Raw genomic sequence first — 24,747 nt, 5'->3', positions numbered from 1 at the left:
TTCCTGCAGGCTGAGGCTGTGAATGTTGCTGGTGACTTAGTTGTGAGTCTGGGAAAATTGTGCTGTCTGATCCTGCTCTTAAAGGTTACTTATTACTGAAAGGAAGGAGGTGTGCGATGTGCTGTTCACACAGCAGTGGGCTCGGTGTGCAGTTGGCGGGACTGAAGCAGCCCATTCTCTGTGGGAATGGTGTTTTCCCACCTGTTGTGAGCGAAGGGACGGACAGAAGCCCCTTTGCAGTGATGTACAGTCCCCGTCTCTCCTCCTTTTTACTCTGAGAGTTTATGTTCTTCAAGTCACACCATTTAATGATTACACAGATTTGCAATGGGTCATGTTGCTGAACCAGTTCAGCAGGTTTTTGTAGTTTGCACACTCGGTGAGTAATTGTCACGCTGTCAATTTGCTAAGCTTTGGAAAACAATTCCAAAAGTGTCAGATAACAAGGTGTGGAGCTGGAGGAACACATCGGGTCCAGCAGCATTAGAGGAGCAGAAAAGCTGACGTTTCTGGTCTCCAGAAATTCCAAAATTGTGTTTTTGTTTTCCTCCCACTCTCCATCATTTACTTGTTGATTGTCTATGAAAGACGACTTACCACAAAGGGTCATGAGTGCCTGGAAGTCGCTCCTCCCAGGCAGCAGTGGATGCTGGGATACCGAATCCATTTAAGGAGGAGATAGATTTCTTTAATGAGTAACGGGTTGAAGGGTCATGGAGAGCAGGCAGGAGGTTGAGTTGATCGTATTGAATGGCGCAGCAGGCTTAAGGGGCTGAATGGCCTTCTGGTTTTACAGTGATCACTCAATCACGGAATCCCTATGGTGTGGAAGCAGGCCATTCAGCCCATCAGTCCATGCTGACCCTCCGTAGATTATCCCACCCAGACCCACTCCCTATCCAAGGCTAAACCACCTAACCTATAGTCCAATAGGTTTATGTGAAATCACAAGCTTTTGGAGCGCTGCCCCTTCGTCAGGTGAAGTTGCCTAGCCTGCACATTTTTGGACTGTGGGAGGGGACCGGAGCCCCCGGAGGAAACCCCCGGAGGACACTGGGAGAATGTGCAAACTCCATGCAGACAGTCGCCCGAGGGTGGGATTGAACCTGGGGTCCTGGCGCTGTGGGGTGGCAGGGCTAACCGCTGAGCCACACCTTAGAAAGGGTGTGGTCCTTTGCAAAGGAGTTTACCTTTCTTTTGTGTCAGGGGATTGTGACAAGTCCTGTTTTTAAAGCCTTAGATGGTGGGACTCCAGCCTGACTGTAACTTCCTCTTTATCAAGATGTGCCACTGCAGATCGCGACGGTGACAATGGGATTGTGTTGTAATTGCAACACTGAACCAAGCCGCTGTTGTGTTATATTACACAGAGTAGAATTTTGTTAATATGGACCACTGAGGCACGCCCTTATTGAAAGGTTCTAGGGGAGCAGGCAGGGGGAGGTGTGGAGAGGCTGTTTTCCTCTTGTGGGAGAGTGAGGGATTTGCTTGTTTAACACCGAGACAGAGTCATTCAAGATGTTGGTCGGGCCACAGCTAGAGTATTGTGGGCAGTTCTGTAATCCACATTGCGGGAGGGATGTGATAGCACGGGAGGGGGGGCAGAGGGGATTTACCTGGACGTTGCCCTGGGTTGGAGAGTTTGGACAGACTGGGCTTGTTATTCTCGGAGCAGAGGACACTTAGAAGGGGAGCACGATCAAGATGTATTGAATTTATGGTAGGCAGAAGACTGTAAGGCACGTTTCCATATTGGTGGAGGGATTGCTGAATGGGGTGGGAGCATCAATTTAAGGGAAGGGGCAGGAGTTTAGATGGGATTTGAGGGGAAAAAATGTTTTCACTGAGGAATGTGGGAATTGGTGAGGTCACTATGACAGACTCTCCTTCTCAACCCCTCCCCCCACCACCACCTCAGGATAAAGCACCACCAGCCACCTCTCTCTGTTTCTGTCTCACTTTCTCTGTGTTTCTGTGTCTCTCTCTCTCTCTCTCTTTTGGCCTGTCTCTCTCTCTCTCTCTCTCTCTCTGTTTGTTTGTCTCATGTAAAAGCAGGGTTATAGAGCGTTACAGCACAGAAACAGGCCCATCTCCTCATTGGCCAACCAGATATCCTAAATTAATCTAGCCCCATTTGTCAGCATTTGCCCCATTTCCCTCTAAACTCTTCCTATTCATGTCCCCATCCAGATGCCTTTTAAATGCTGTAACTGTACCAGCCCCCACCACTTCCTCTGGCAGCACATTCCATACTCGCACCACCCTCTGTGTGAAAAAGCTGCCCCTCATGTCCCCCTTAAATCTCTCCCCTCTCACCTTAAACCTATGCCCCTCTAGTTTTAGACTCCCCCACCCTGGGGAAAAGACCTTGTCTATTCACCCTCTCCATGCCCCTCATGATTTTATAAACCCCTATAAGGTCACCCCTCAGCCTCTGATGCTCCAGGGAAAATAGCCCCAGTCTATTCGGCCCTTCCCTGTAGCTCAAACCCTCCAACCCCGGCAACATCCTTGTAAATCTTTTCTGAACCTTTTCAAGTTTCACAACATCCTTCCTGTAGATGGGAGACCGGGATTGACTGTAGAATTTCAAAAGTGGCCCTAACCAATGTCCCGTACAGCCCCAACATGACCCTCCCAACTCCTATACCCAATGCACTGACCAATAAAGGCGAGCGTACCGAACACCTCCCTCACCGCCCTGTCTACCTTGGACCCCACTTTAGAAACTGTGAAGCTGCACTCCCTGGTCTCTTTGCTCAGCAGCACTCCCCCAGACCCTACCATTCAATGTAGCTGTTTTTGAGTGAAGTGAACTGCTTGTTTTTTTTTCTCTCTTGAGCTGTCTCCTCACCAGCCCCTGTCCTGTCACTACCCAAAGCCCCCTTCTGTCCTTTTGTTCCCCCAACTGTCTTCCCCCGCGTCTTATTGCCCCCCCTACACTCTTACCCCCCCACATCCTGTCCTGTCACCCCCTGCACTTTCCACCCCTTAGCCCCGTCACCCCCACAGTCTACCCCCTGTGCCCCATCACCCTCTCCCATTGCACTGTTGCCCCTCTCCTGTCACCCCGCACTCACTCTGCCCTGTTGACTGTCCTTCTTACTGTCTCAGCATTTTTGGGCGGCTCGGTGGCTCAGTGGTTCGCACTGCAGCCTCACAGCGCCAGGGACCTGGGTTTGATTCCACCCTCGGGTAACTGTCTGTGTGGAGTGTGCACATTCTCCCCGTGTCTGCGTGGGTTTCCTCCGGGTGCTCCGGTTTCCTCCCACAGTCCAAAGATGTGCAGGCTAGGATGGATTGGCTATGCTACATTGCCCGTAGTGTTCAAGGGTGTGTGGGTTATAGGGGGATCGGTCTGGATGGGATGCTTCAAGGGGTGGTGTGAACTTGCTGGGCTGAAGGGCCTGTTTCTACACTGTAGGGAATCTAATCTAATCTCCTAATGATTAACTAGTGGATGTGGAGTTCGCAGCCTACAAGGGGAGACCAACGTTGTAACTGGGCCTGACATTGTCTTGGATCTGAGCTGGTAATCTTCACACCCATGGAGCTAGGACATGGCTGTTGATTTTGGCTAGTATGTGTGCAACAGGCCGAATGGCCCCTGCCAATGCTGTAAATCTGACTCACCCGTGTCAGTGGCCTGTAGCAGGAGATGAGCTGAGCAGAAACAGTGTATTGTTTCCTCTGGACAGACTAACCTTGACGATGATTTCGATCTCCCATCTGTCTAACCAAAGCCAGATCATAATAACCCTCATTGAGTGGAGCTGGGATTGCAACAACAACATTTGAAAACTTACTCTAATTGCAACAGTCCACAAACAAGTTAATATTGCTGTGAAACAACTCTACAGAGACCGGTATCCTGTCTGAATCACCCTCTATTTACATGTGGAAAGCCCTTGTCACTGATCCTGCTCACAGAGTGAACACAACCCCTGACGCTCCTGTTTCAGCCAGGGCTCCCTGATTGGGACTATTAACCTCATCCAATCAGGGATCTCATACTGTATAAGGTTTGTCATGACAATCACTACACAGCAGAATGCATAGGAGATGCAGGGTTACAGGGATAGGGTAGGGGGCTGGGTCTGGTTGGGATACCCTTCAGTGGGTTGGTATCGATTCAATGGGCCGAATGGCCTGCTTCCACACAGTAGGGGTTCTGCGATTATATTTACCAGACAATAAGAGGGTTTTAACAATAGGGCTTCAAGGCAATTGCAAGATGCTGAACCTGCGAATACCAGAGCCACTGCAGGGACAGCAGACTCTGAAATGGGGCAGGGGGGGCAGTAAATGTGGGAGAGAAGTGACAGTGCCCCACCCCCCTGAGCCAGGAGGACCCAGGTTCCAGTCCCACCTGCCCCAGAGGTGTGTCACAACATTTCGGAACAGGTCTATGGTTAGAAAACAAAAACTGGAATGCAGCCTAAGCTGGGAGGGGTGGTTAGCTATAAAAGTTGTCTGATTGCTGCAGTAGACAGTTGCTGTTGGGAGAGCCCAGGGTGGGGTGGGGTGGAGGGGTGAAGGGCTTATCCTCAGGAAAGGGTTAGGGTGGAGCCGAAGGAAACAGTTTGAGACTAGGAAGGGCTCGCTGCTCCATTTTAACTTATTTTAAAATGCTTTTCTCAATTGTATAGCTCAGTTTTGTGCTTTCTGTCTTTTGTCTTATTGTCACCGGTTTAGTAGCCAATGTCTTGTGATAGGGTTATGGTTACCACACCCTTTTGACCTTTGCTCTATGACCCTCTGGATCGTCCCTGCCCTTTTAACTGCTCTGTGGCGTTCTCTTCAGTCACTTGTCTCGGGTAGTTTAGGAGCTGGAACACGTGGATTCTCGGAATTCCAGTCTCATCACAAGACCCACATCTTGGCTCAACATGGGATAAGGCTATTTGCTCCATTGGTTTTACTGCTAACCCTACCAAGAAGCAATGCAATTGGTCGCACCCCCTGACTCTTAGTCTGTATGTTTGCACTTCCTTCCGTCAATTTCCTTTTTGATGTTTTATGGCGTGGCTTCCAGACCACTGGTCTTTTTAAGACATTCCAACACGTGATATTTGAATCGTAGAACCCCTACAGTGTGAAAGCAGGCCATTTGGCCCAACAAGTCCACACTGCCCCTTTGAAGAGCATCCCACTCATTTCGCTACCCCTGCATTTCTCCATGTGTAACCCACCTGATCTAAACATCCCTGGACAATTTAGCTGTGCTCTGTGGGAGGAAACCGGAGCACCCGGAGGAAACCCACGCAGACAAAGGGAGAATGTGCAAACTCCACACAGACAGTCCCCTGAGGGTGGAATTGAACCTGGGTCCCTGGTGCTGTGAGGCTGCAGTGCGAACCACTGAGCCACTCAATCAGCTAAGAATATATTCACTGGAATTTAGAAGAATAAGGGGCGGGATTTCAAAGAAACATATAGCATTCTGACAGGGTTGGATAGGGTAAATGCTGGAAGGACGTTCCTGAAGCACTGGGGTGTCCAGAGCACAGTTTTGGGATATAGGCTGGGCTATTTAAGACTGAGATGAGGACAAATGATTTCACCCAGAGAGTGGGGAGCCTGTGGAAATCTCTGCCACTGAAAGGGGTTCAGGCCAAAATGTTGAATGCTTCCAAGAATAAGTTAAATATAATTCTTACAGTTGAAAGAATCAAAGGGTATGGGGAGAGAGTGGGAACCAGATATTGATCAGCCATGATCTGAACTGTTGAATAGCAGAACAAGCTTGAAGGGCTGAATGGCCTACACCTACTTTCAAGGTTATAGAGCCTCGCAGTATGGAAACAGGCCCTTCAGTCAAACCAGTCCATGCTGACCCATTCGTAAACTTAACTAGTCCCGCCTGCCTGCCCCTGGCACCTACCCCCCCAAACTTTTCTTATCCATGCACTTGCGCAAATGTCTTTTAAATGTTGGAACTGTACTCCCATGCGCCTCTTCCTCTGGCAGTTCATCCAATACACGAGCCACCCTCTTTTTTAAGAAAAAATTTGCCCCTCATGCCCTTTTTAAATCTTTCTCCTCTTGCCTTAAACATATGCCCTCCTAGCCTTGAAATCCCCCACACCCCAGGGGAACAGACACCTGCCACTCACCTTGTCTACATCCCTCTTTATTTTATAAACCTCTGTAAGGTCACCCCCTCAACCTCCTGTGCTCCAGTAGGAAAATAAAATGGTCCCAGCCTCTCCTCCATTCCCAGAAACATCCTGGTAATCCGCTTCCGACCCCTCTCCAGGTTTTAGACACTGTGTGTAGTCAGTTGGTCATAGGTGTATAATGTACAATAAGGCTCAAAACTCAGCCTGTGCATCTAAGGCTATTATATCATAGTGTTGTAAATAAATTTTGAGATATCTGTCTCATGAGCCCGATTATCTCCCTATGTCGTGTAGTGTAACCTGCAGTAGACTACAAACCCAATCTGCTCCTGCTGCTCTTTCCTGGCTACCCTTTGGGGAAAAAAGTTTGCCTTTTACACAATCTTCTTTCATCAATTGTTGTGCATCTTTCCCCTTGAATGAATGACCCTTTAGCTATTGGAGACTGTTTTATTGTGATTTGTTCTTTCAAAGAGCTGTCGTGGTTTTTAAAAACCTCCCTTGAATTTCCTTTAAAGTTGTAATGATTTGATGCTGAAAATGCGGAATGAGGAGCCCTCAGAGGAGAGCTCCTCAGGTCAGGCAGTGTCTTCGGAGGGAAGCACCATATCGTTTCCAGTCACTGGCCTTTCACCAGAGCAATTGGTTGTAGGGAAACAGGAACAGGAGGAGGCCGTTCGGCCCATTGAACCTGCTCTGTTATTCAATAAGGTCACAGCTGGTTGTCTTCAATGTCATTTATAACCACTATCACAGAATTGTCTCTCCTCCCACTGCTCCCGTCTCCCCCGCCCCGGTTGTCTCTGGAACCCATGAAACGAGGGTCCCCGTGTTCTCTGTAGTAGACTCCGAGCCTGCATCTGATTTAACTGGTCTGTCAATGGGATGAGGAATTGCTGTGACCTCGAGTTAGCTCTGTGTGTGAGTGTCAGCATTCTTGTCTCTCAGAGCCACAAGGTTGTGGGTTCAAGTCCCAGACCAGAATTTTTTTTTAAATTGCTGTGGGTCTGGAGTCACATGTAGGCCAGACTAGGTAAGGACAGCAGAGCACTTTCCCCGAAGAAGATTAGTGAGCCCAGATGAAATTGGCAATGGTTTCATGGTTGTCGTTGGACTGTTAATTCCAGGTTTGTTTTATTATTGAATTCAGATTCCACGATTGGCTGTGGCGGGATTTGAACTCAGCTTCCCCAGAACAATACCTGTGTCTCTGGATTAATGTCCAGTGATAAGGCCGTCGCTTCCCCTGAGCACAAAGTCCTTCACTGACAGTCACAGTGCGGGGCTGTGGTGTGGGGGGTGGTGGGGGAGGGGGGGGGGCGGAGCTGGGGGAGAGTCCTATCTCTGTGTGTAAATTCCTCTTTTCGATGCTGTTGGGCTGTCCTCCTTTTTAACCACTCTCTTACTCTTCTTATAAACTGCCAGAGAGCTTTGGATGATAATTTAGATAAAATGAACTTGTGCGGGTTTGGAGGAGGGTGAGAAAGTGGGAGATTGGCACTGGGTCCTGATGCTTGTTCATAGAGTCATTGCAGACACAGAGGGGCTGAATGGCCTTCTCCTGCTCTGTAACACGGTGTAATGTAGGATATGTAGCAGCCGATTTGTGTACGGTCATCTCCTGTATGCAGCATTTGTGAAAATGTCCCAGAGAATCTTTTCTTTGACATTGAATGAGGTGTCGATATGGGAGCAGGACCTTGGGGAGAGATTGTTCGCTGAAGTGGGGGCTTGGGAACCTCCCCCTCTGCCCTAGGGAGCACGTTGAGTTTGGATCTTGTCTGAAAGGGGGTATCTCCGACAGTGTAGCACCCCCTTGATGCCACGCTGGGAATACCATACTGGATTGTATGGATCGCATCTCTGCAATGCGGCCTGATCCAGGGTGAATGAGCTGCCCCTGAGTGGCAGTAGGATCCTCGCAGGTTTCGAGGTGTCCTTGCAAACGTTCAGAAATGTGCCGTCAGTGTCAGTGAGCGACCAGGAGCACCTGACGCCCTTTGGTACCCTCTGTTTCGGACTTTTTGTTTTAATGCTCTACTTTTACTTTTAAGACTTGTAGTCGCAGAGCTGTGCAGCACAGAAACAGGCCCTTCGGCCCAACCCGTCCATGCTGACCAGATATCCTACATTAATCCAGTCCCATTTGCCAGCATTTGACCCATATCCCTCTAAACCCTTCCTATTCATGTCCCCATCCAGGTGCCTTTTAAATGCTGTAACTGTACCAGCCCCCACCACTTCCTCTGGCAGCTCATTCCATACACGCACCATCCTCTGTGTGAAAAAGTTACCCCTCAGGTCCCTCTCACCTTAACCCTATGCCCCTCTAGTTTTGGACTCCCCCCACCCTGGGAAAAGACCTTGTCTATTCACCCTCTCCGTGCCCCTCATGATTTTATAAACCTCTATAAGGTCACCCCCTCAGCCTCCGACTTCCAGGGACAATAGCCCCAGCCTCTCCCTGTAGCTCAAACCCTCTGACCCCGGCAACGTCCTTGTAAATCTTTTCTGAACCCTTTCAAGATTCACAACATCCTTCCTGTAGCAGGGAGACCAGGATTGAACGCAGTATTCCGAAAGTAGCCCTGACCAATGTCCTGGAGAGCCTCAATGTGACCCTCCCAACTACCATATGCAGCACAGCGGCAGGCAGTGCATGAAGTTAATGAAGGTCGTGGCCAGCGATTAGCTCCAACCTGACGTGACTTTTTGCTTCCTTGCAGTGGATTGTCTCAGCCCATCTAAGACCGGCCCGTGTCGTGCGTCGTTCCCGAGGTGGTTTTACAATGTTTCCTCTAAGATGTGCAAAGGGTTTATTTACGGGGGCTGCTTACCAAATGGCAACAACTTTAAGAGTGAGCAGGATTGCTTGAAGCATTGCCAGGGGGTCACAGGTGAGTGCCACAGGTAAAGGGAAAATCACCACAACATTACCAGACCATGGTCATTACACAGGGAGGGAGGGAGAGAGACACCTTCTGGTGCTTTAACCCGAGGGTCCCTGCACCTCGGGCGAGGGGAGAAGCCTCCGCAGGTGTGGGATTCGAACCCATGCTGTTGGGCGTCACGAGCAGAAATCGCTCGAAAAGCCTCAGCAGGGCCTGGCAGCATCTGCGGAGAGAAATCAGAGTTAACGTCGCGGCTCAAGTGTCCGTTCCCCAGTGCTTAGTCCCACTCTGCCTTATAAACCAACCGGCCAGCCAACTGAGTTAAGTGACAGCCTCGGGTGCTGCAAAAGAACGCGAGAGAAAGCTCGAGATCGCGTACATTCCTGGTATTCACACCTCGTAAGGTCATCCCCTCCGCCTCTGACGCTTCAGGGAAAATAGCCCCAGCCTATTCAGCCCCTCCCTGTAGCTCCACCCCTGGCAACACCCTATAGTTAATTCTTTCTGAAACCTCTCACAACATCCTTCACATAGCAGGGAGACCAGAATTGTGCATGGTATTCCAAAAAGCAGCACCTCGGAGACATTATAGGAATGTGAGATCTCAGACCAGAAGCTGGCTATTCACCCCTTGAAGTCTGCTCCTCTCAGGGACGGGTCTGATTTTCGCCGATTTTGAAAATATGAGGTGGCACACAGAATAGAATCATAGAATCCCTATAGTGTGGAAACAGGCCGTTCGGCCCAACAAGTCCACACCGACCCTTGGAGCACTCCAACCAGACCCACCCCCCAATAACCCACCTAGCCTACACATTCCTGAACACTACGGGTGATTTCCCGCGGCCAATCTATTCTAACCTGCACATGGGAGGAAACCGGAGCACCCAGAGGAAACCCACGCAGACACGGGGAGAATGTGCAGACTCCACACAGACCCTGGCCTGAGGGTGGAATCGAATCCGGGCTCCTGGTGCTGTAACGCTGCAGTGCGAACCACTGAGCCACTATCGATTTTTTTTTAAAAAAACCACAGATGAGGAAACATTGAACCCTCTGAGAGAGAGAGAGAGAGAGAGTCTTTGGAATTCTCTCCCTCAAAGGGCAGTGGATGTTAAACATTTAAATAATTTGAAGGCAGGAGGCAGCGGGTTTCGTGGTGATGACGTGGATGAAAGATTATTGGGGAATGTGCAGAAATGTAGAGTCAAGGTCAACCACGAATCCTGCACCGTTTCCTATCTGTCACTTCCAAGATACTTTCTTGGCTATAAATCCCTTTGGTGTGCTCAGAGGTCATGTATGGTGCTATATCAATGCAAGTTTTTGTTGCAAAACCAAAGGAACTGCAGACACTGTAAATCGGGGACAAGAACAGAAGCTGCTGGAGAAGCTCAGCAGGTCTGGCAGCATCTGTGAAGAGAAATCAGAGCTAACGTTTCGGGTCCGCTTGGGGGCCCCGCAGCTCTCCGGACTCAATATCGAATTCAATAACTTTAGGGCCGAAGCCCTCCTGTGTCCCAGCCCCTACCCCACACACCAGGCCCTGTTACCACACAGCCTGCCCCTACACACCCCCTGTTGTTAGTCACTAACAGCCCCCATTAACAACTATTCACCCCCCCCCCACCCCCAGCCTGATTGTAGCAACTCCCCTTCTCTCTGTTTGGGCTCTATCCCATCATTTACTCCCTACCCAACCACCTCCCTATTTTCTGCATATAAGCTGACACTTCCGCCATCAGTTCTGAGGAAGGGTCACCGGACCTGAAACGTTAATTCTGTTTTATTCCTTCACAGATGCTGCCAGACCTGCTGAGTTTTTCCAGCAACTTCTGTTTTTGTGGCTGTTGGTTTGTGTGCTATCGTTATTCCGAAAGTTTGTAGGAGTCTTGGAGTCAGTTCGGATATGTTTCTAACAGGGTAGGGTGGCCAGAGTGTTGGGGGGCACGGGGTCATTTTGGTGCTGTTTGTTTGCCAGACATCAGCAGATGAAGCTGTTAGGGATACCCTGTGTTTGCAAAGACTCTGTACAGGTGGTCCACTTTAGTTTTTGTGTAGCTCTGGGCTGTCGCAGTGTTTTATTGCTCGTTTAAATGCTGCTATGTTTGTGGATGCTGGGCTAGATAGCAGTGAAGAGGTCACCTAGAAGGGAAGCAAAATATTTGCATGAAAACCAGTCAGCTCAGCGAACCAACCAGCAGATGTAGTGTGACTGTTGACAGAGAAACTATCAAGCCAGTAAATTTATAATGGTCCGTGTGAGAGAACGTGTAACCATTACCTTTTTGTGGGTTAGCCAAAAAAAATGCAAAGAACTGCAGCGATAGTAGGAACTGCAGATGCTGGAGAGTCTGCGATAACGAGGTGTGAAACTGGATGAACACAGCAGGCCAAGCAGCATCAGAGGAGCAGGAAGGCTGACGTTTCAGATCGAGACCCTTCTTCAGAGGGCCTGAAACATCAGCCTTCCTGCTCCTCTGATGCTGCTTGGCCTGCTGTGTTCATCCAGCTCCACACCTCGTTATCAAAGAACCGTAGGCGTTGGAAATCAGAAACAAGAGCACAAACTTCTGGGGGAACTCAGCAGGTCTGGCAGCTTCAGTGGAGGGAGAAAGCGGAGTTGGTGTTTTGGGCTCGGTGACCCTTCTTCAGAACTGGACTTGAAGCGTTAACTGTGTTTCTGCCTCTGCTCTGAGTTTCTCCAGCTATTTCGCTTTCTATTATTAATGGATTAGGTCCTGCTGAGTGTGAGATTTTCAATAAAATATGTGAACAGTGATAATGACCTAAAATGTTTTGTTTTTAACAGCGCCAGCAAGTAATTATGTGCCAGTATCGAGCAGGAGTGTCATTGGTCTCAAAGGTAAGTGGAACTGTTTTTGAAATCAAATAATCTCTACATAACTGAAATATTTCTGGTTTCAGTGCCCATGGTTGAGCATTTACTGAGAGGGACTGTGAAGTTGAACTTTATTTCCTCATTTTTCTGCCCTTTTATAATCTACAGTTTGGTTTATTTTTCTGTGTTTTAAAATGTTGCTGGAGAGTGGCAACACCATGCAACACTTTCACTGTATTTTGTAACAAAATGCATGTGACAATAAATAACACAATTAAAAATAAAATCAATTAAACCAGTTTCTCACCAGGGCTCCGTGAGATGGTTGCAGCAAAGGGATCTGAAATAAGCTCACCCAAAATCTCCTAATGTCTTCAGCACTAGTTGTAATGTTGGATTTCGTGTTGTTAATGATGCTAGTGAGCGTGTTTGCTCACAGGATGTGGACATTTTTTTAAAAATTCATTCATGAGATGAGGGCATCGCTGGCCAGGCAGCATTTATTGCCCATTCCTAACTGCCCAGAGGGCAATTGAGAGTTAACTACATTGCTGTGGGCCTGGAGTCACATGTAGGCCAGACCAGGTAAGGATGGCAGTTTCCTTCCCTAAAAGGCATTAGTGAATCAGATGGGTTTTTCCCCAACATTCAGCAATGGATTCATGATCACCACTAGAATGTTAGTTCCATATGTTTATTAAATTCAAATTCCACCACCCGCCGTGGCAGGATTCAAACCGGGGTCCCTAGAACATTATCTGTGTCCCTGGATTAACAGCCCAGCGATAATACCACTCGGCCATTGCCTGCCTTCTCATTGTGAGCTAGGCCACCCCTTGCTTGTCCCTAATTGCCTCTTGAGTAGCTTGCTCAGCTATTTCTGAGGGCAGTTGGGAGTCAGCTGCATTGTTGTGGGTCTGGAGTCACGTGTAAGGCAGACCAGGTACAGATGGTAGTTTCTTTTCCCTAAAGGATGGGGATGAGGACAGTGCCAACGGTTAATGATGGTTTTCATGGTCACCAACATCACCTCCAATTGAATCCACAATTCAGCGGGTACCGTGCTGGTTATTAAACCCACGGCTAAGCTGTGAGGTGCCACGCCTCAGGGTGAGAAGGAGACGCCTTCATCATTACCTCGGTCGTGTCACTCTGCATCACAACCCGGCTGCCCAGCCAACTGAGCTAAACGAGCCCGAGGTGGGGGCTTGAGGAAAAGCTCGAGTTCTGATCAGTTCTAATCCTGACCATATCACAGGTTCCTCGCTCTTTTAAGTTCTCTGCTGTGGCTCAGAGAGATTATAGGAATGTGGGATAATGGAGCGGGGGGATTGTCGGAATGTGGGATTACGGAGTGGGGGATTGTAGGAATGTGGGATAATGGAGTGGGGGATTGTCGGAATGTGGGATTACGGAGTGGGGGATTGTAGGAATGTGGGATAATGGAGCGGGGGGATTGTCGGAATGTGGGATTACGGAGTGGGGGATTGTAGGAATGTGGGATAATGGAGCAGGGGGATTGTCGGAATGTGGGATTACGGAGTGGGGGATTGTAGGAATGTGGGATTACGGAGTGGGGGATTGTAGGAATGTGGGATAATGGAGTGGGGGATTGTCGGAATGTGGGATTACGGAGTGGGGGATTGTAGGAATGTGGGATAATGGAGTGGGGGATTGTCGGAATGTGGGATTACGGAGTGGGGGATTGTAGGAATGTGGGATAATGGAGCGGGGGGATTGTCGGAATGTGGGATTACGGAGTGGGGGATTGTAGGAATGTGGGATAATGGAGCAGGGGGATTGTCGGAATGTGGGATTACGGAGTGGGGGATTGTAGGAATGTGGGATAATGGAGTGGGGGATTGTCGGAATGTGGGATTACAGAGTGGGGGGATTGTAGGAATGTGGGATAATGGAGTGGGGGATTGTCGGAATGTGGGATTACGGAGTGGGGGATTGTAGGAATGTGGGATAATGGAGCGGGGGGATTGTCGGAATGTGGGATTACGGAGTGGGGGATTGTAGGAATGTGGGATAATGGAGCAGGGGGATTGTCGGAATGTGGGATTACGGAGTGGGGGATTGTAGGAATGTGGGATAATGGAGTGGGGGATTGTCGGAATGTGGGATTACAGAGTGGGGGGATTGTAGGAATGTGGGATAATGGAGTGGGGGATTGTCGGAATGTGGGATAATGGAGTGGGGGATTGTAGGAATGTGGGATAATGGAGCGGGGGGATTGTCGGAATGTGGGATTACGGAGTGGGGGGATTGTAGGAATGTGGGATAATGGAGCGGGGGGATTGTCGGAATGTGGGATTACGGAGTGGGGGATTGTAGGAATGTGGGATAATGGAGTGGGGGATTGTCGGAATGTGGGATTACAGAGTGGGGGGATTGTAGGAATGTGGGATAATGGAGTGGGGGATTGTCGGAATGTGGGATAATGGAGTGGGGGATTGTAGGAATGTGGGATAATGGAGCGGGGGGATTGTCGGAATGTGGGATAATGGAGCCGGGGGATTGTCGGAATGTGGGATAATGGAGCGGGGGGATTGTCGGAATGTGGGATAATGGAGCGGGGGGATTGTAGAAATGTGGGGTAATGGAGTGGGGGGATTGTAGGAATGTGGGATAATGGAGCGGGGGGATTGTCGGAATGTGGGATTACGGAGTGGGGGGATTGTCGGAATGTGGGATTACGGAGCGGGGGGATTGTCGGAATGTGGGATAATGGAGCGGGGGGATTGTCGGAATGTGGGGTAATGGAGCGGGGGGATTGTAGGAATGTGGGATTAGGGAGTGGGGGATTGTAGGAATGTGGGATAATGGAGTGGGAGGATTGTAGGAATGTGGGATAATGGAGCGGGGGGATTGTCGGAATGTGGGATAATGGAGCGGGGGGATTGTCGGAATGTGGGTTTACGGAGCAGGGAATTGTAGGAATATGCGATAATGGAGTGGGGGAATTGTCGGAATGTGGGGTAATGGAGCGGGGGGATTGTAGGAATGTGGGATTAGGGAGTGGGGGATTGTCGGAATGTGGGATAATGGAGCGGGGGGATTGTAGGAATGTGGGATAATGGAGTGGGGGATTGTCGGAATGTGGGATAATGGAGCAGGGGATTGTTAGAATGTGGGATTAAGGAGCAGGGGGATTGTAGGAATGTGGGATAATGGAGCGGGGGGATTGTCGGAATGTGGGATAATGGAACAGGATTTGGCTACTTGTCTGTTGGAGGCTGCACTGCTGGTCAGGAAGGTTGGGGTGAACTGATCCCTCGTTGGAAGTGAGGGGCCACAGTTTTAAAACTAAGGGGGGTGTCCAAGTCGCAGGAGGGAACTCGCGCTCTCTTTCCCACTCATGCTCGCTCTAGTGCTCTCGGAAGGTGGCGAGCTGATGGAAATCCATCCCTCCAAAAGGCAGTCGCTACATCAGCCATGGTGTGGGGTTTGTTTGTCCTGTGACACTGGCAATCTCTCCCACCCCCAGCCCTCGCCTCTCCACCCTCTGACATTGCTGTGTTGTCATTGCAGACTGTTCAACACCGTGTGTAGCGAGTCAGTTTCAATGTGCCGATGGCTGTTGTATCGCTCGCCAGCTCCTGTGTGATGGGACAACCCGGTGTTTGGATAAGTCGGACGACAGTTACTGCCAAGCAGGTGCGTGACCAACCAGGAGGCTGTTGGGATGCTGCTTGTGTCTCTGAGGGGGTTCCTGAAGCTGGTGGTGGCCCATTAGCTTCCAGGTGCTGTTGGTGTGGACTGGTACCAGGGGCCTCAGAGAGTGAAACAGCTTTGCGCTCGCCTGTGATGATGCTGTTATTGAACTACCAGAGTCGACGGTTTTAGAGTAGATTTGTAGCTCGGTTTGTGGGTGGTTGGCTCGCTGTCGTGGTTTTGTGCTTCATCAGCGGATGTACTGATAACATTACCCAGCAGGGTAATGAAGTATTTACAGGACAACGAACCAGCTCAGCGAGCCAGCCAACGACGATATCAGGTTCACTCTGGCTCATCCGTCACACTCTGCCAAGTTGGTGTTCTCTAAGCTGTCCTCAAACCACCCATTCGCTATCCATGTAAACTTCTCTCCATCCTCATCCTCCACTCCTAGAGTCATACAGCATGGGAACAGACCCTGCTAAACTGCATAGTGTCACATGTTCCCATACTCCATCTACCATGTTTTTGCCCAATTACTTCACCAGCCCATGCCCCCTGCGGACTATGGGTCACGCTCACTGCTGGCCTTCGCACTTACTGCTGTCATAGTCCATTCTCATTCTTCGTCTAAGTCATTAATGTAGATTGTAGATAACTATGGCCCTAACTCTGATCCCTTAAGTTGCCTGCCTGAAACTATCCCCCTTTTCCCAATTCTCTGTCTTTGGATAATTAGCCGATCCTTGATCCACATCACAGCTCCTTCACTGTGCACGGCACCCTTTGGTAATCTTAAACTTAAATGCCATTTAGAATTCCAAGTGCACCACCTTTACCCAGATCCTCTCTGTCTGTAGTGAATGTTACTTTCTGCCCAGTTAATGAAATGTTTAAATAGTTGCCCCTTTACAAAGGGGTGGCACGGTGGCTCAGTGGTTAGCCCTGCTGCCTCATGGCGCTAGCGACCTGGGTTTGATCCCACCCTCGGGTGACTGTCTGTGTGGAGTTTGCACATGCTCCCCGTGTCTGCGTGGGTTCCCTCCGGGTGCTCCGGTTTCCTCCCACAGTCCAAGGATGTGCAGGTTAGGGTGGACTGGCCATGCTAAATTACCCCATAGTGTCCAGGAATGTGTAGATTAGTTGGGTTGTAGGGGAATAGGTCTGAGTGGGATGCTCTGAGGGTCAGTGTGGACTTGTTGGGCCGAAGGGCCTGTTTCCACACTGTAGGGATACAATGATTAATGATCTACTGCCTGATTAAATGGTGGTTTTCATGGGGTCCTGCTGTAACCTCCTCTAGTAATAGATACACATACTTTCCCTGGTACAGATGCTAAGCTCCCCATTTCCCTCTCAACACCTCAATACATCATGCACCCTTGTGCTCTCCATCTCTAAGACACCTTTTGGAAAACCTGCTCCCTTTTTTGTTCTCATCACCTGCCAGTTGTGCTTGGGTGTCACATTTTACTCATGTTCCTGCTGAGGGTCCTGGGCCTTTTGTCTATGTCGAGGGGTGGAGCTGCTCATTCTGGGTGTGTTTTCTCCAGCTCCCTCCCCGGTCAGATCGTGGACGATCGGTGGCCTAATCCCTATCAGACGCTGCCTCTGGTTAAGCTTAAATCTTTAATAAATCACAAAAGAACCCACCTCTGGAGGCAAGAGAGTAAATGTGTGAGCTGGAAAGTGTGCAGGATGCAGGCTGAGTGGGCTGTGATTTTTTTGGTGTAACGTACTCTAGCCCAGAACCATAAAATGGACCAACTGAACTTTGTCTTAAATTTTATTTTGTTTTTGTAGAAGGACTGTAATTCTGATTTTTAAAATTTCTTTATATTTTCTAATTTTATTTTTCCGCTAAGAATTTGCACACACGAATCTGCACCGAAAGTGACGCCATATAAGTGGGGTCTTGTACATGTTTGAGTGTGTACTCGTGTGAGTACAAGCGAGAATAAAGCTAATTCCACTCCATTTTCGATCGAACTTTTAATAGCCAGGAGGCTAACCAGCAGCAGAGAGGTTCATACCTTGGAGAGGGGTGCAAGGGAACTGGATTGTGGAGAGATGGGGCAGTGAGTGGGATGGGGATGGGGCTTGCAGGGGGGAGAGGGACAGATAGAGAGCTCATATCTAACTTGTTTCTCATGCACTCTGCAACCTTAAGGACTATCACAAAGAGAACTGTTTGACATTTTTCTCTCCTCTTGTCTACATTTCAGTTCGTGATAGTTACGACTGGCTAACCAAGAAGCAGGGTCCCAGCCTGCAGGACAATGGTGAGTGCCTGTATCTCAGCCCACAAGCTTTTCTCACACGTTTCTGTTTTAAACGGCTGAGGGAGGGAGTTTGAGTAAGTGGGAGGAAAGCTGTTTGTTGTACATTTCACAGAGTCTCCACTCCCCTTTTCCCAGCGTGTTGTGAAAATGGAAGTTCATTCTGCACCAGCTCAAAACCAAACAAACTGTGAATGGTGGAAATCAGAAATTGCTGGAATAGCTCCGCGGCAGGGTCTGGCAGTATTGGTGGAGAGAAATCAGAGTTAACGTTTTGGGTCCGGTGACCCTACCACAGAATGGGTCGATCAAACTGAAACGTTAACTCTGATTTCCCTCTCCACAGACGCTGCCAGGCCTGCTGAGCTTTTCCAGCAGTTGCTGTTCCAGTTTGAGGTTGTGAAGTGATCAGCCCTGTCACACCAGAGTCCTGCAAAGCTCAGTCTTAATTAGCTCGCTAAAGGATCCTTCTCCAGTGGACAGTAAATGAAAACTAGCTTGTCCATATGGAAGTCCTGATATTCTCGGTATCTTTCCTTCACTGTCCTTTAATGAGAACTCCCCCCTCCCCAACCAATGCAGAGGGTGTTACTGAGCTGTCATAAGCCCTACATCTTCAACAGCACCATCTCTGCCTGAGCCGGAAATCCTGCATCCTGCGATTGATACCAGACTCAAAACATCAACTCGCTTTTAATCACTCATTGGACATGGGTCTCTCTGGCTGGGCCCAACATGTATTGCCCATCCCTAGTTGCTCTTTGAGAAGGTGGGGGTGAGCTGCCTCCTTGAACCGCTACAGTCCATGTGCTGTGGGTTGACCCATAATGTCCTTTAGGGAGGGAATTCCAGGATTTTGACCCAGTGACAGTGATATATTTCCAAGTCGGGATGGTGAGTGGCTCGGAGGGGAACGTGGGGGTGGTGTTCCCATGTATCCGCTGCCCCATGTCCAATTAGATGGAAGTGGTTGTGGGTTTGGAAGGTGGTCAGAGATAATGGGAACTGCAGATGCTGGAGAATCCCCGAAATGTCAGCTTTTGTGCCCCTAAGATGCTGCTTGGCCTGCTGTGTTCATCCAGCTCTACAATTTGTTATCGTGGGTTTGGAAGGTGCTGTCTGAGGATCTTCGGTGAGTTTCTGCAGTGTGTCTTGTAGCTGGTACACACTGCTGTGACTGAGCGTCGGTGGGAGGAGGGAGTGGGATGTTTGTGGATGTGGTGCCAATCAAGCGGGGACTGCTTTGTCCTTGTTGGTGTTGAGTTGTTGGAGCTGCCCCCATCCAGGGCAAGTTGGGGGTATTCCATCCCACTCCTGACTTGTTCCTTGGAGATGATGGCGTAGGCTTTGGGCGGAGCCAGGAGGGGAGTTATTTGCTGCAGAATTCCCAGCCTCTGACCTGATGATGTTTAGGTGGTGAGTCCAGTTATATTTCTGGAGAATGATAACCCCAAGGATGTTGATTGTGGGGGCCTCGGTGATTGTCAGGGGACGGTAGTTAGATTGTCTCTTATTGGTGACGGTCATAGCCTGGCAATGAATGTCACTTGCCACTTATCAGCCCAAGCCTGGATATTGTCCAGATCTTATTGCATTTGATGATGGACTGCTTCAGTGTTTGAGGAGTCATGAATGGTGCTGAACATTGTGCGAATATCAGTGTACATCCCCACTTCTGACCTTATGATGGAGGGAAGGTCATTGATGAAGCAGTTGGGTCTAGGACACTACCCTGAGAAATTCCTGCAGAGATTTCCCGGAGCTGAGTTACTGACTTTCAACAACCATGACCATCAGCCTATGTGTCAGCTAGAGTCTGCCCCGATACCCATTGATTCCAGCTTTGTTCAGGTTCCTTGATGCCACAATCGGTCGAATGCAGCCTTGATGTTAAGGGCTGTCACTCTCGCCTCGCCTCACCTCTGGAATTGAGCTCTTTTGTCCATGTTTGAACAAGGCTGTAACGAGGTCAGGAATGGAGTGGTCCAGGCGGAACCCAAACTGGGCATTACTGAGCAGATGCTGATGTTCCTCTCTCCACAGATACAGCCAGATCTGCTGAGGTTTCCTGAGCATCCTCTGTTCTTGTTTCAGATCTCCAGCATCTGCAGCTCGGTGTGTTTTTAATTGGAATTACAGAATCCCTACGGTGTGGAAGCCAGCCATTTGGCCCGTTGAGTCCACATCAATCCTCTGAAGAGCATCCCACCCAGACCCAACCCCTACCCTGTCCCTGCATTTCCCACCCTAGATACTACGGGGCAATTTAGCATGGCCAATCCACCTTAACCTGCACATCTTTGGACTGTGGTAGGAAACTGGAGCACCCAGAGGAAACCCACGCAGACACAGGGAGAATGTGCAAGCTCCACACAGACAGTCACCTGAGGGTGGAATCAAATCCGGGTCCCTGGCACTGTGAGGCAGCAGTGCTAACCGCTGAGCCACCGTACCGCCCCAGATTACCTGCCCACCTCCCTGTGCAAGGAAAAGGTTCATGTGTAACAAACAAATGAGTTGATTCTCCTTTAAAGACTCTCAGAATTTATTGGGAGGCAGAGCAAGGTCAGTTGCAGGATTGCCCACGCTGGCTCTCTGAGTATTTTGTATCAGTGCTAACCCTCTGCTCTTCTCTGCAACCCTACACAGTGTTCGCATTTGAATAACCATCCGGTGTCCCCTCAAATGTCTCCATTCAACCTCCCTCCTCCACAGCCCCAGTTGCATTCCATCTCAAAACAATTTGCTGAGATTAAAATTTATGTGTTGCATTGGCTTTATTTGCAAACATATTTTGAGAGCCAGAAGGCACCACGTTCACTCCAAGAGCTGTGCTGCCTAAACATTGGTGATTTAGCTCTTCTGATTTCGAAGCTGCAAACCCCCAGTTCTTTTGGTCTTAAAAGCGCTTGGTCTCTGTAGCTCCAGTACTCCTCGACCCTCACTGCTCGCTGCATGTTACCCCTTCTCCTGTTCTGTCACAATCTCAGAAACTCCCCTTGTGTCGAATCCAGCTCTAAGCCTCATAACTACCACACGGTGTAATTAAACTGCACTTTGTCTGCAAAGAGAAGAGAATTGTTATTTTGACAGCCATTAGGGGGTATTGCTATTTTACAGGGATTGCAGTGTTTTTTGGGTCTCCCTCCCGCCCTCCGCCTCCGCCTCTCGCTCCCTCCCGCCCTCCGCCTCCGCCTCTCGCTCCCTCCCGCCCTCCGCCTCCGTCTCTCGCTCCCTCCCGCTCACCGCCTCCGTCTCTCGCTCCCTCCTGCCCTCCGTCTCCGTCTCTCGCTCCCTCCTGCCCTCCGTCTCCGTCTCTCGCTCCCTCCTGCCCTCCGCCTCCGTCTCTCGCTCCCTCCCGCCCTCCGCCTCCGTCTCTCGCTCCCTCCCGCCCTCCGCCTCTGTCTCTCGCTCCCTCCTGCCCTCCGTCTCCGTCTCTTGCTCCCTCCTGCCCTCCGCCTCCGTCTCTCGCTCCCTCCCGCCCACGGTCTCCGTCTCTCGCTCCCTCCCGCCCACCGCCCACTGCCTCCGCCCCTCGCTCCGTCCCGCCCTCGGCCTCCGTCTCTCGCTCCCTCCTGCCCTCCGTCTCTGTCTCTCGCTCCCTCCCGCCCGTCTCTGTCTCTTGCTCCCTCCCGCCCTCCGTCTCTGTCTCTCGCTCCCTCCCGCCCTCCGTCTCTGTCTCTTGCTCCCTCCCGCCCTCCGTCTCTGTCTCTCGCTCCCTCCCGCCCTCCGTCTCTGTCTCTTGCTCCCTCCCGCTCACCGTCTCCGTCTCCGCCTCTCGCTCCCTCCCGCCCTCCGTCTCCGCCTCTCGCTCCCTCCCGCCCACGGTCTCCGCCTCTCGCTCCCTCCCGCCCTCCGTCTCCGCCTCTCGCTCCCTCCCGCCCTCCGTCTCCGCCTCTCGCTCCCTCCCGCCCACTGCCTCCGCCTCTCGCTCCCTCCCGCCCACTGCCTCCGCCTCTCGCTCCCTCCCGCCCTCCGCCTCCGCCTCTCGCTCCCTCCCGCCTTCTGCCTCCGCCTCTCGCTCCCTCCCGCCCTCCGCCTCCGCCTCTCGCTCCCTCCCGCCTTCTGCCTCCGCCTCTCGCTCCCTCCCGCCCTCCGCCTCCGCCTCTCGCTCCCTCCCGCCTTCTGCCTCCGCCTCTCGCTCCCTCCCGCCCACCGTCTCCGCCTCTCGCTCCCTCCCGCCCACGGTCTCCGCCTCTCGCTCCCTCCCGCCCACGGTCTCCGCCTCTCGCTCCCTCCCGCCCACGGTCTCCGCCTCTCGCTCCCTCCCGCCCTCTGCCTCCGCCTCTCGCTCCCTCCCGCCCTCCGTCTCCGCCTCTCGCTCCCTCCCGCCCTCCGTCTCCGCCTCTCGCTCCCTCCCGCCCACGGTCTCCGCCTCTCCCTCCCTCTCGCTCCCTCCCGCCCTCGGTCTCCGCCTCTCGCTCCCTCCCGCCCTCGGTCTCCGCCTCTCGCTCCCTCCCGCCCTCGGTCTCCGCCTCTCGCTCCCTCCCGCCCTCGGTCTCCGCCTCTCGCTCCCTCCCGCCCTCGGTCTCCGCCTCTCGCTCCCTCCCGCCCTCGGTCTCCGCCTCTCGCTCCCTCCCGCCCTCGGTCTCCGCCTCTCGCTCCCTCCCGCCCTCTGCCTCCGCCTCTCGCTCCCTCTCGCCCACCGCCTCCGCCTCCGTCTCTCGCTCCCTGGCAGTGAGGCCTTGCCCCTCCCTTTGGGGTGGGGCGGGGTGGGGTGCTGCTGTTGATGTTAATGTTGTTGTGCCATCTTTCCGGCAGAGCGATGCACTGCCCCTAAGTATGTTGGTAGCTGCCGTGCCATGTTTCCCCGTTGGTACTACGATCTGAAGTCACAGACCTGCCAGGAGTTCACCTATGGAGGCTGCAAGGGCAACAGGAATAACTTTGTCAGTGAGCACCAGTGCCTGGTGGCATGTGCTGGTCTGAAGGGTCAGTACCATCTGTCTGTGCCTCCTCCCCGAATTCAGCTGGTCAGCTTCAGGAACCCTCGCACCATGCCCTCTCTTCAGTTTTTCCAGTTGTCTGCTGGCTGTCTTACTGTCTTCCACTCTCTCATTAACCCTGACCCATCCTCTTCAGCTGCATTGTCCCCACTCCCGCCACATCCCATTCACCCCTCACCCCTGCTCTCTCCGACTGGCACCGGCTTCCGGACCAGCAACGCCTTTCAAGAATTTTGAATTTCTTTGTGTTCAGATTTCTCCTTGGTCTCACGTTTCTCATCTCTGTCACCCCCTCCCTATCTCTGTAACCCTATCCAGCCCTTACACCCCCCTCCCTATCTCTGTAACGTCCTCCAAGCCCTACACCCCCCCTCCCTATCCCTGTCACTCCCTCCCTACCCTCTTGCCCCTACACCCGTTCCAATCTCTGTAACATCCTCCGGACCCCTACACCCCCTCCCTAACTCTAACATCGCCTCCGGACCCCTACACCTCCTCCCTATCGCTATCATTGCCTCCAGCCCTCTACACCCCCTTCCTATCTCTGTAACATCCTCCGGACCCCTACACCCCCTCCCTATCGCTATCATCGCCTCTACGCCCTCTCCCAATCTCTGTAACATCCTCCAGACCCCTACACCCCTCTGAGACACCTGTACTGTCCCAGTGCGAGCTTCTTGGGATCCCCTCAGTTTATATCATACTGACAGCTGCCTAGGGCCTTTATCTGGAGTCGCTCCCTCGCCCTCTCCATCTGTTTGCCCCTTTGCTTTTGTGATGCTCCCTGAAGATCTGTCTGTTCTGCCCAAATGTTTAGCTATCTGTCCCGATCTCCATGACAGGGCGTTTTGTTTGATAATGATCCTGTAAGATGTTTTGTGACCTGCCTATTGCAGGAGGGTGCCACGTTAGAAGAGGAAACAGGGCCTGTGCTGTGTAAATTGTTGTTCCCACCGAAATTTTAGCATTCTTGCAAGTGTCCTGATGAGTGCAAGGCAAAAGTCATGTCTGTGATTGAGCAGGCTACCAAGCAATTATTTGGATTTCATGACATCGAAGGCACTACATAATGTGGTTGTTGCTGCAAGCTGGTCTGATGTTGTGTGTCTGTCTTTACAGAGCATCTGCCTGAGCCCCAGAAACACCAAAGCAACGTGGATGACCAAGGTAGGACAGGTCCCACTCGTTACTCACTGATAAACGCAAGTTTCTCAGAACATTTCTGAAGAAGGGTCTAGGCCAGAAACGTCAGTCTTCCTGCTCCTCTGATGCTGCTTGGCCTGCTGTGTTCATCCAGCTCCACACCTTGTCTCTTTCTCGGAGGCTAGCCTGGTTCTGGAGATAGCTGAGTGCTCTGTGGGATCTACAGGATCCGCAGATCCCACCCTGTCGACTGCTTTGTTTGGCAATGGCCAGGATGCTGTAGGACTTAGCCTCTAGGCAGCTCAGGATGAGGTTGCTGGCCCCTGCGCCCATTTTGACCCAAACCCGGTGAAACACTCTGTGCTGTCACTGATCTCCTCAGCCAGATCTCTGCAGATCCCCTCTCAGCCACTAAAGATCCCTTCGCCTCGTGCTGTTAACCCCATCCCTCTGCCTACCCTTGTGCTAGGATTGCCACATGCATTTCCCACGACATTCCCTCGTGCCTTTGCAGAGCGAATGGTGCAGGTGATGGTGAGATTCCCCAAGTTCCTATCCTTTCAGTCAGGATTCCTGATGGAGGAGCTGGCGGATCTCTTGGGAAAGATTGAGAAGGCGTTCCATAAGGTGTAAGGCAGGATTCACCAGGATGCTCCCAGGGATGGGCAGGAGAATCGGTGGTTAATCTGTATTTGTTGGGTGTGTGTGTGTGTGTGTGTGTGTGTGTGTGTGTGGGTGGGTGTGTGGGGGGGGGTACGCAGTGGTGGAGGGTGCTGGGTGGGGGCACTAGCTGTGGCTTGTTTAGACTCTAAGAAGATTTTCCAAAATCTTACACACCAAGCTGTTACGTGGGATTTTAAA

General features: G+C 51.3%; 1 protein-coding gene across 2 annotated transcripts in view; it reads left to right on the top strand.

The window, feature by feature from the left end:
- LOC125447699 (kunitz-type protease inhibitor 1-like) overlaps positions 1-24,747 on the top strand; it is a 112,079-nt gene that overhangs the window by 74,444 nt on the left and 12,888 nt on the right. Inside the window, exons 2-7 of one of the 2 annotated variants that reach the window (XM_059640987.1) lie at positions 8,849-9,019; positions 11,826-11,879; positions 15,393-15,518; positions 17,744-17,800; positions 22,559-22,729; positions 23,863-23,910. In XM_059640987.1, coding sequence (XP_059496970.1) covers positions 8,849-9,019; positions 11,826-11,879; positions 15,393-15,518; positions 17,744-17,800; positions 22,559-22,729; positions 23,863-23,910 — 627 coding nt within the window. The remainder of the gene's footprint in view (positions 1-8,848; positions 9,020-11,825; positions 11,880-15,392; positions 15,519-17,743; positions 17,801-22,558; positions 22,730-23,862; positions 23,911-24,747) is intronic. The other variant, XM_059640988.1, reaches the window with a different exon arrangement.

This window comes from Stegostoma tigrinum, chromosome 39 (genome assembly GCF_030684315.1).
Source record: "Stegostoma tigrinum isolate sSteTig4 chromosome 39, sSteTig4.hap1, whole genome shotgun sequence".
Lineage (NCBI taxonomy): Eukaryota > Metazoa > Chordata > Chondrichthyes > Orectolobiformes > Stegostomatidae > Stegostoma > Stegostoma tigrinum.
Note: the sequence above shows the minus strand (reverse complement) of the source record. Positions and strands in the feature narration are given on the sequence as shown.